General features: G+C 44.9%; 1 protein-coding gene across 1 annotated transcript in view; it reads right to left on the bottom strand.

Annotated features, from left to right (window-relative positions):
* The window catches only part of lamc3 (laminin, gamma 3), a gene marked incomplete at its 5' end in the record, with an annotated part of 260,453 nt that overhangs the window by 165,163 nt on the left and 83,240 nt on the right, over nucleotides 1-12,050 (bottom strand). Inside the window, 1 exon segment of the mRNA XM_079525276.1 lies at nucleotides 3,413-3,543. Coding sequence (XP_079381402.1) covers nucleotides 3,413-3,543 — 131 coding nt within the window.

Genomic DNA, 12,050 nt, shown 5'->3' with positions numbered 1-12,050 from the left:
CACTTGTATATAGAAAACTTCCCATATCCCTAAGCTTCAATTTGAGCCCAAGATAACCTTTCTATCTTGTAAATTACTCTTTCTGTCGCCAAAATTCTGAACTATACCTCAAATCGGTGAAAATTGTATATTCAGTCAGTATCAGCTATACATTTGGAATAAATGAATGAATGACTGAGTTTTAACTCACTCCACATCATGGAATATTTCTTACTTGAATAAGCTATGTTAAAAAGTTTGCAAAGTGTCCCATCTACCATTTTTATGCAAATGAGTGCCTCCATTATCAAATTAATCGATTTTCACTATATCTCAGCCAATATTGCACTTAAATGAACAAATAAGGTGTCTAGACCTATGTTTTGAGGGTCGAGGATCTCAGTGAAACTATTCCTAAAGTGACCACATGTGCCCGTGGCATGCTGGTGTACAAATCAGTGCCGATTAAATCAATTCCTCTATCTCGTCGGCTTCTTGTCCATGCTCTCCAGACAGTGTCAAGGAGATCAACCAGTGAGGTTGGTAGGACTGCACCGCAGGACACACTGGATTAAAAAACTCTTTAGTTTCAACCCCCCCTGCCCTTCATCATAGGGTTTTGGTTTTTCCAAAAAAGCTTCATCAGCTCGCTTGTATAAGACACAATGGTTCTCTTCAGAGCAGAGTAGCATGGAGGAAGACGAGCCAGGTCAACTTTAGATTTAGAAATTAGTTTGTCATCTGCTCCCACCACTGTTTCACTGAAGACTCACAATTCAAATAGCTCTATAGCTCAAGCCAAGCCATGTGGCCCATAGGGCAGGAGCCTAACAAGTACACTCCCTGGCATGACTAGTATGTCGCAGGGACTTACCCCAATCCAACCCTTTGGTATTACCCAGCTGGGGATCGAACCCCTGACCATCCAGTCTCAGGGCGGACGCTCTAACTACAAGGCCACTGAGCTGTTGATGATATCCAGGGCCTCTTACGGGTGTGTAACTTTACAGTGTGTACAGAATGGAACCAAATGGACCTGTAAGCCTTGCAGAGCCATGAGGCCCATAGGGCAGGAGCCTATCTCCTGTTTCTGTAGTAGGAGGCAGCTTGATGTACAAGTACACCCCCTGGACATGACGCTAGTATGTATCAGGGACTTACCCAAATCCAACCCTTGATGCAGGGACAAGCAGGGATGTGCTGGGTTCCATTTTTCGGAGTCTTTGGTATGACCCGGCCGGGGATCGAACCCCGACCTCCCAGTCTCAAGGCAAACGCTCTGACCACAAGGCCACTGAGCTGTTGATATGCAGGGCCCCTTATGGGTGTGCAACTCTGAATGTACAAATGGAACCAAATGGACCTGTAAGGGTTATGGGGGTCCTTCAAATGTGCCTTGTGCTACACTATATGGAACAGATCCTTAATTAGTATAGTTGGAGCAATTCATCTGTCTGCTGTATGGACAGAGTTGCGAGTCTTCAGTATGGTAAATGGTGCATTTATAAAGCGCCTTTATCCAAGGCGCTTTACATAGACACACACATTCACACATTCATACACTGATGGCAGCGGAAACCATGCAAAGCACCAACCTGCACATCGGGAGCTGTTAGGGGTTCAGTGTCTTGCTCAAGGACACTTCGACACTAACTCTGGGGGAGCCCGGGTTTGAACTGGCAACCTTGCGGTTCCCATCCAGCCACTCTACCCCTGAGCCACCGCCGCCCCAGTGGACGTCACCCGTGCCAAGTTGCTGCGGACAATGGTGGGGGCAAATGACAAACTCACTTCTTAAATCTAAAGTTGACCTGGCTCGTCTTCCTCCATGCTACTCTGCTCTGAAGAGAACCATCGCCTTATACAAGCGAGCTGATGAAGCTATTGTGGTAAAAACAAAACCATATGAAGGGCAGAGATGGTTGAAAATCCTTGTCATTGGAGACCATGGACAAGAAGACAAAGAAGACTGATGAGTTCTATGAACACGATGCCTGATTAATGTGACGTTTGTGCATTTTGTTCTTTATGGTGCAGGCTAGGGTGGTCACTGTTTGTACACTGTTTACATTTTTGCCTTTGAGTGTGTATAGTAATAGGATGGAATACTGTTACAGGATTGTGTGACTGTTTGAATTTTGTACTGCATATTGCAGGCCATTCTATAGCGTGTATACTGCCGTATACTATTGTTCATACTAAGAATGTTTTTAGTTTTTGATGTTATGCTACAGTATATTCTAAATTATAAAGCTTGCTTAAATGCACAGCACCTGTCTAGATACCTTATTTGTAAAAGTTATATGCAATATTGGTATCTCTTACTTGGTATAAATGTGACTTTATTGTAATGGCAGCACTGATTTGTACACCAGCATGCCACGGGCACATGTGGTCACTTTAAGAATAGTTTCACTGAGATCCTTGACCGGTTGACCCTCAAAACATAGGTCTAGACACCTTATTTGTTCATTTAAGTGCAATATTGGCTGCGATATAGTGAAAATCGATTGTTTGATAACTCATTTGCATAACAATGGTAGATTGGACACTTTGCCAACTTTTTAACATGGCTTATTCAAGAAATATTCCATAATGTGGAGTCAGTTCAAACTCGGTTATTCAATCATTCATTCCAAATGTATAGCTGAAACTGACTGAATATACAATTTTCACCGATTTGAGGTATAGTTCAGAATTTTGGCGACAGAAAGAGTAATTTACAAGATAGAAAGGTTATCTTGGGCTCAAATTGAAGCTTAGGGATATGGGAAGTTTTCTATATACAAGTGAGGCAGTGATACTCACCATAATGTGCTGGAAAATAACCATCTTTGTTGTTATTAGTCAAGCGGACACCATATTTTTGTGTGTTTCTGAGGATGATGTGGGTCATATTTAAGAATATAATGGTAGCAACCAACCAAATCCTGTTCTGCTACTTACCCCTATGTGTCAAGATACTCCATGACCAATTTCAGACCACCATGTCTATTTATGTAATTTTAGTGAATTAATATTTGCCTTTACACAATTTCGCCAGAGCCATATACCTAAAAGGGGGTTTTGAGGTAGGTGGGACATTTTGACAACTTTTTATCATAACTCATCATTTTCAGCACATTTTTTCCAATAAGAAAACACTGATTAGAAGTATAATTCCGGGGGGTGCATGATACCCCCTTCCAGTGACTAGACTAATATACGAGTTCAGCTTTTTTTGAGAACAGTGAATATAAAGTTATCTTGTCGGAGCCACACTAGTGCTGGGGACTGTGCAGGTGGAAAATAGAAAGAATAGGGGCAAAAAGGCGTGGAGTGAGACAGACAGACACCGTCTTCAACGCGTCGCGGGGAAGGAGAGGCTCCATGCGTACGTACGTCTGTATAGTGACATGTTCACAGGAGGGCCAATTCCTCACACGTCTCTTACCTGCCACCCACGGAGAAATCGGAGACGGCGTAGAAGTAGGAGCGCAGCACCTTGGCGTCCTTGAAGAACTCGTCTCCGAAGGTGTTGAGCCTGTCCAGGGAGACGAGCAGGTCGGTGGCTGTCACCCACTCCTGGACCACAAATAGAGGCACATGGTGGGAGAGAGAGAGAGAGAGAGAGAGAGAGAGAGAGAGAGAGAGAGAGAGAGAGAGAGAGAGAGAGAGAGAGAGGTGGAGAGGTTGAGGTAGAAGTCTGCTGCTGCAGCGCATACGGCTACTTTGAAAGCCGTGTTGTTTTTGGCAGCACATTGTGATTTTAGTTTTAGTCATTATAGTCTCTTGAATAGTTTTCATTTAGTTTTAGTCACATTTTAGTCACCCGTAATGTTTTAATGTTAGTCTAGTTTTAGTCGACTAAATATCATACGATTTCAGTCGACTAAATCGACAGTTGATTTAGTCGACTAAAATGCATTTTGGCGGTCCTTGATGCAGTCTTAATGACTGCAAGGAATTTATTGACAGGAAGTAGCTCATAAAATGCCTACGGTGGATTTTTATTAAACAAAAACTTTACAGATTGAAAGAGGATAATTCAAGCTTTCCCTACAGCTGCAATGTTGGTGATTTTGACGTTGTTTAATATAATTAGAGAGGACTTTTCTGTTTGGATGAATGGGCTCTCTATGGGAAGTGTCACCTAGGTATCACATTGCTGGCAAGATGGCAGCCGTGTGAATATCATCAATGGGATAGTTCCAACATTTGGAACTATAGCCCATATACTGTAGCACCCAGCTTTGCGGCGAGATCAAAGCGTGTCGCGACTCTCTTCTTCTACGGCTCTGATTCCCAATGTCCATATGGCCATATACTGTAGTACCGATTACATCAGCGATCTCCATATATATGTGCATAAAAGGGCAAAGCATGACAGGTCCGATCGGCGGTGTGACATACAGTAGGCGGCCAGAACTAACTCTAGATGTGAGGAATCTCTAGTAATGTAAATGAAAAACGCTGTCAAATAAGTTAAGTTTTTGCCATAACCATTTATTTTGCCATAAATCAGGTATAGCTTTAAAGTACGGCCATGACAGCAATGGTAGGAAAAAGATATTAATCATATTTGGATATTTTCGGCCAACTGTTTCCTATATTTGGTATTCGGTTTCGGCCCAGATTTTCACTTTCGGTGCATCCGTAGAAAATACTCAAGCATTACCATTTTTCAATACCCTGAAAATGGTGCTATAGTATTAGTACATGAGTCATAAATGGTGCTATAGTATTAGTACATGAGTCATAAATGGTGCTATAGTATTAGTACATGAGTCATACGACTTAGTAACTTTATTTTCTACCGCTGGTGGAGTGGAGCCGCAAATAGGCATCTCTGAGTGCAACGGACCTGGCACAGAGCTGAGTGCAACGGACCTGGCACAGAGCTGAGTGCAACGGACCTGGCACAGAGCTGAGTGCAACGGACCTGGCACAGAGCTGAGTGCAACGGACCTGGCACAGAGCTGAGTGCAACGGACCTGGCACAGAGCTGAGTGCAACGGACCTGGCACAGAGCTGAGTGCAAAGGACCTGGCACAGAGCTGAGTGCAACGGACCTGGCACAGAGCTGAGTGCAAAGGACCTGGCACAGAGCTGAGTGCAAAGGACCTGGCACAGAGCTGGAAACACTGAGGAGCACTTCTTCAATTAGGAGACATACACTACAGTAGATAATATGGGTAAAGAGGAGGAGGAGAGAGGAGAGAGGAGGAGGAGGAGGAGGGAGGAGAGAGGAGGAGAAAATACTCAAGCATTACCATTTTTCAATACCCTGAAAATGGTGCTATAGTATTAGTACATGAGTCATAAATGGTGCTATAGTATTAGTACATGAGTCATAAATGGTGCTATAGTATTAGTACATGAGTCATACGACTTAGTAACTTTATTTTCTACCGCTGGTGGAGTGGAGCCGCAAATAGGCATCTCTGAGTGCAACGGACCTGGCACAGAGCTGAGTGCAACGGACCTGGCACAGAGCTGAGTGCAACGGACCTGGCACAGAGCTGAGTGCAACGGACCTGGCACAGAGCTGAGTGCAACGGACCTGGCACAGAGCTGAGTGCAACGGACCTGGCACAGAGCTGAGTGCAACGGACCTGGCACAGAGCTGAGTGCAAAGGACCTGGCACAGAGCTGAGTGCAACGGACCTGGCACAGAGCTGAGTGCAACGGACCTGGCACAGAGCTGAGTGCAACGGACCTGGCACAGAGCTGAGTGCAACGGACCTGGCACAGAGCTGAGTGCAACGGACCTGGCACAGAGCTGAGTGCAACGGACCTGGCACAGAGCTGAGTGCAACGGACCTGGCACAGAGCTGAGTGCAACGGACCTGGCACAGAGCTGAGTGCAAAGGACCTGGCACAGAGCTGAGTGCAACGGACCTGGCACAGAGCTGAGTGCAAAGGACCTGGCACAGAGCTGAGTGCAAAGGACCTGGCACAGAGCTGGAAACACTGAGGAGCACTTCTTCAATTAGGAGACATACACTACAGTAGATAATATGGGTAAAGAGGAGGAGGAGAGAGGAGAGAGGAGGAGGAGGAGGAGGGAGGAGAGAGGAGGAGAAAATACTCAAGCATTACCATTTTTCAATACCCTGAAAATGGTGCTATAGTATTAGTACATGAGTCATAAATGGTGCTATAGTATTAGTACATGAGTCATAAATGGTGCTATAGTATTAGTACATGAGTCATACGACTTAGTAACTTTATTTTCTACCGCTGGTGGAGTGGAGCCGCAAATAGGCATCTCTGAGTGCAACGGACCTGGCACAGAGCTGAGTGCAACGGACCTGGCACAGAGCTGAGTGCAACGGACCTGGCACAGAGCTGAGTGCAACGGACCTGGCACAGAGCTGAGTGCAAAGGACCTGGCACAGAGCTGAGTGCAACGGACCTGGCACAGAGCTGAGTGCAACGGACCTGGCACAGAGCTGAGTGCAACGGACCTGGCACAGAGCTGAGTGCAACGGACCTGGCACAGAGCTGAGTGCAACGGACCTGGCACAGAGCTGAGTGCAACGGACCTGGCACAGAGCTGAGTGCAACGGACCTGGCACAGAGCTGAGTGCAACGGACCTGGCACAGAGCTGAGTGCAAAGGACCTGGCACAGAGCTGAGTGCAACGGACCTGGCACAGAGCTGAGTGCAAAGGACCTGGCACAGAGCTGAGTGCAAAGGACCTGGCACAGAGCTGGAAACACTGAGGAGCACTTCTTCAATTAGGAGACATACACTACAGTAGATAATATGGGTAAAGAGGAGGAGGAGAGAGGAGAGAGGAGGAGGAGGAGGAGGGAGGAGAGAGGAGGAGGAGGAGGAGAGAGGAGGAGGAGGAGAGAGGAGGGAGGAGGAGAGAGGAGGAGAGAGGAGAGAGGAGGAGGAGAGAGGAGAGAGGAGGAGGAGGAGAGAGGAGGAGAGAGGAGGAGGAGGGAGGAGAGAGGAGGAGAAGGAGAGAGGAGGAGGAGGAGGAGAGAGGAGGAGAAAGGAGAGAGGAGGGAGGAGGAGGAGGAGGAGGGAGGAGAGAGGAGGAGAGAGGAGGAGGAGAGAGGAGGAGGAGGAGGAGAGAGGAGGAGAAAGGAGAGAGGAGGGAGGAGGAGAGAGGAGGAGAGAGGAGGAGGAGGAGAGAGGAGAGAGGAGGGAGGAGGAGAGAGGAGGAGGAGGAGAGAGGCAAGGTGTGGGGAAAATAAAAGGTAGGGGGTGCATTTGAGGAGAGATCACAAGAAAAGATGCGCTGGAGCTGAGCACGAGCGAGCAGAATTTACAATGTGAAAGGTTTATTAATATTCCATAATGCTCTCTCTCCAAATTCATACCAAAAGGTTTAAAGGAGCATTCAGTGATTTGGCTGATTTGGAAAAAAACCCGGTCCACCCGGTAACAAGATGTGCACATGCACACGCTCTACAGTGGGGGAAGTACAACAGACCAACAGCACGCGCACCAATGCCAGCCACACTCGATCATGATTGGAGGAAGGCACCTCTCATCCTGATTGGATGAAAGCTTTGCCACCCAAAGCCCAAACCGAAACTAGGGTTTTTTGACCCCAGGGGCTCACTGGGGACAGGGAGGAACTCCTTATATGGTCAGCACACTTTATAGTAGGGAGGATTATCCAAAAAATAAGAAAAAATAAGTGATAGTTGAATTAAGTGAAATCACTGAATGTACCTTTAAGGGTTCTTAATTCATATATCCAAAATGCTTATTTTTTCAGCAAAGTTCCATATAGCCACAGACGTATAAAACTAGTGGACGGTGATATTAACGGAAACAAAGAGCTAGCCCTGATGAATGACCATTGCATGCAGGTCTAGTAACTATTGAGTGTGTACAAATGGAACATTGGAACCGGTTCCATTTAAGAGTTAAGGGGGGTCCTTGCCAAAATCAACATTTGAGAACCACTAGTACTAGTCGGACTTCTAATGCCATAGTGTCGTAGTAAATAATTATCATACATATTCTGAAGAAGACCTGGAGACTTCTCATTCAATAATGTGGTTCTTATGATCAAAATAAGAACATTATAATGGTGCAGAGATTAAAATAGGGTGCCTTTTGCATCCCAAAACGCAGTTTATAGTTAAGGGACGCAATAAAACAACGACCTCTGCATCTGTACTGTTTTTTATTCTAGTTTATTGTGTTAGCTTTAGTTATAATAATCATTTCTTCTTCTGTTTTCTACATGAATATAACCACATTATAACCATATAAAATGAAATGGGGAGTGGCCCGGAACAGTACCACACCTAGGCTGCTGAGCCAGCCTGACGGCGTGCCGCGGGTTCAACTCCCGATCCCGACGGCCTTTGCCATGTGTCTTCCCCCCCCCCCCCCCCCCATCTCTCTCCCCATTTCCTGTCAATCTACTTTCAACATATCAATAAAAGGCAGAAAAAGCCCCAAAAAATATATCTAAAAAAAAAATGAAATGGGAGTTAAATGCTGCAATTTGTAAAAAATGGCAAAATATGACTCCTATACGTTGTGGGACTCATAAAATGTCCCTGGGACTCATCTAAAAGACCATCCCTGCATCCCGGGACGCTGTTAACCCATTGTGGACGGGAACCCATTTTGGTGTTTTAACTAAGCATTATGTTATACTTTAGCTATTGAAAAATAGCAGATCTACAAGCTCATAGCGCGCCACCGAGTGGTGCGCTACGGTCTGCTATTTTTGAAAAATTGTAGAAATGCGGCACAAATCTTTGAATATATATTCTTTCAGAGCAAACGTTTTTTTTATTTCGACGTCAGGCCTAAATTTAATGACCCCTGGTGCATCGTCCTGGTTTATGTTGTGTAATATGGAGATATCTTAAATGACGCACGCACAAGCTTAGTGGGATGTGTTCTCTATTGATTCTCCAAGAATCAACTCCTTATTTAAACAGGACACACACACACACACACACACACACACACACACACACACACACACACACACACACACACACACACACACACACACACACACACACACACACACACACACACACACACACACACACACACACACACACACACACACACACACACACACACACACACACACACACACCTTATTTAGACCAGATGTTACAAAAATGTGAGCGCCATGACAACCCAAGCGTCTCGGAATGTCAAGTATCTGACCACACAGGGTGCGTCCAAAAAGCCACAGTCCCCCGCATCCTTCAAACGGAGAGAACATGACCAGTGTGTTGCCAGAGTCTGCGACCAGGTCTATGAAAACAAGACCCAATAAGTGAATGCAAAATAAAATGCCTTCTAAATCCTGACCCACGTTTTCTGAAAAACTTGACATATTTATTAAATTTAAAAAAAAAAATATATATATATATATAAGCAACAACTCGTCTTGGAAGACAAGAACCCAAACATGGGTTCCCGCCCTTAATGGGTTAAACCCACATACATCCTAGAAGCTCACAACACCTTGCGCTGTGAGTTTGTAGATCTGCCATTTTCACAAACATTCTTGGGGCGAAAAAAGTGAAAAGATATATAATGTTTAACAACACAAATGTTTTCAGGTGGGGATACGCAGACAATACTTTAATTCATGTTGTGGTCCTTCACAGGAAAACATACAAGAATGCTCAAATAAGCAACTATACACTTAAACAAGCCTCACCAATATTTGCAAGCGACTACAGAAAAACAAGCCCAAAGTCACTTACAATAAGCGGACATGGCAACACTGACCATGACCCGTCTGGCTCCGCAGAACGAGAAGAGGCCCCTTTAGAAGCAGAGCCCATTTAAAAGATTAATTGGTAATAAAGTTTTACTGCAGCGGCGAGGGCTTCCTTTAATCCATTTTAGGCGGGAACCCCTTTTGGTGTTTTAAACATTATGTTATAATTTAGCTATTGAAAAATAGCAGATCTACAAGCTCGTAGCGCGCCACCGAGTGGCGCGCTACGAGCTTGTAGGTCTGCTATATTTGAAAAATCGTTAAAATGTGGCGCAAATCATTGAATATATATTTCAGAGCGAAAAAAATTTACTAAAATATTTGCTTCTGGGGGATCCCTGGAACTACATATTTTGAGATGGGGGTCCGTGGCCCAATAGAGATAATTCTGGGGGTCCTTGACATGAAAAGGGTTGACAGAAACAAGCCCCGAAACAACCCCCCATAAAAATGGGGGGTCAAGTAAGGTGAACGTGAAGGAAACGACACGCAAGCATCTGTACCTACTACTACTGATCAGAGAGAGAGAGCGAGGCAACTTTTTTTTAAACGAATGGCTCCGGAGAAAGTTTCTGTCTGTTTCTTGGCTGGTTTGGGGCCGCTTTGGTATAGGAAATGTTGAGAGAGAAAAAAGGTATAAAGCCTGAGTTATAAAACAGACGATCTTTAAGCTCACAGCGCTTTGGCGTCGTCACACGCTGTGAGCTTGGAGATCGGCTGGTTTCGACGCGCGACACCAGCACGCGGCTAAGTACAAATCATAGAAACATGGGTTTTTCAGAAAGATGTTAGGATTTAGAAGCCTTTTTTTTTATCGACCTCAGTCCAAAATGGGTTAAGCTGTGATACATCACACCAAACAAGTGTCTGCGGAGAGAGAGATTTGGACGGTTCCGAGGCGGTGTCATTCCACGTTCCGTGTTTCACGTTATAAATTAAGCCACTTTGTTATTCAACGCCACCGCCGAACAAAGACCAATATGTATAAGCTTTTATATCGATGTCGGGGTAGAAATCCCTTATCTCCCATATTTTATTTAACTTTGTGTTATTTATTTTTTTGTAGTTTCTTTTTTTTTGTAAATTAACACATCAAATCATCAAAAGTAGCAGATCCGCAAGCTAACTTTGCGCCGCATTATGAGCTCGTATCATATATCTGCTACACTTGATGCTTTCAAATCTGAACCCCGAATAGAAGATAATTTTGGACATGTGAGGTTTCCACCCCGAAACAGACGATATCTTTTAGGAGGCACAGAGGCTCAACGTGATTTAATTTCATTATGTTAGTCTTTCGGCTCTTTGATCAATTATAGGATTCGTTCCATATTGGCATGTAAAATGAAAAGCATATCGCACAGTTTATAGGAGTAATGGAGCTCGCGGGCAAGGTGGCTTTTTTACGGGATTATTGGATTCCCCACAGGCTTTGCCAGGGCACCGCGATATGGAGCACGAAGCAGGAATATAGTGTGCAGACCCCCTTCTTCCCTGCATGCACACGTCTTCAGTCTGGAGCCCTGCGTGTTCCAACCCTCTCCCGCTCCACCTAGTTTCAGCATGTCTCATGGGACAAGTTCCAAAAAAGCACTGGATTAACGCATTTTGGGCGGGAACCCCTTTTCGTGTTTTAAACATTCTGCTTTAGCTATTGAAAAATAGCAGATCTACAAGCTCATAGCGCGCCACCGAGTGGCGCGCTACGAGCTTGTAGGTCTGCTATTTTTGAAAAATCGTGAAAATGTGACACAAATCTTTGAATATTATTCTTTCAGAGCGAACGTTTTTAACTCAAATCTTTGCATCTGGAGGGTCCCTGGAACTACAGATTTTCAGATGGGGGGTCAGCGGCCAATTTCATGTAATTCTGGGGGTCCTTGACATGAAATATTGAGAACCACTGACATAGAAACATAGGGGTTTTTCAGAAAACTGTCAGGATTTAGAAGACATTTTTGTAGAATCGTTCCCAGGTCTAAACGGGTTAAAAGGTGATTTGTACTTAGCCGCGTGCCGGTGTCGCGCGTCGAAACCAGCCGATCTCCAAGCTCACAGCGTGTGACGACGCCAAGCGCTGTGAGCTTAAAGATCGTCTGTTTTATAACTCAGGCTTTTTATACCTTTTTTCTCTCTCAACATTTCCTATACCAAAGCGGCCCCAAACCAGCCAAGAAACAGACAGAAACTTTCTCCGGAGCCATTTGTTTTAAAAAAAGTTGCCTCTCTCTCTCTCTCTGATCAGTAGTAGTAGGTACAGATGCTGGCGTGTCGTTTCCTTCACGTTCACCTTACTTGACCCCCATTTTTAGCGCTTTAAACCATTTAGACCTGTGAGGCAGGATTCTAAAATAAAATG

Source organism: Electrona antarctica (genome assembly GCF_951216825.1).
Source record: "Electrona antarctica genome assembly, chromosome: 16".
NCBI lineage: Eukaryota > Metazoa > Chordata > Actinopteri > Myctophiformes > Myctophidae > Electrona > Electrona antarctica.
This window is presented reverse-complemented; position numbering and strand designations above follow the sequence as displayed.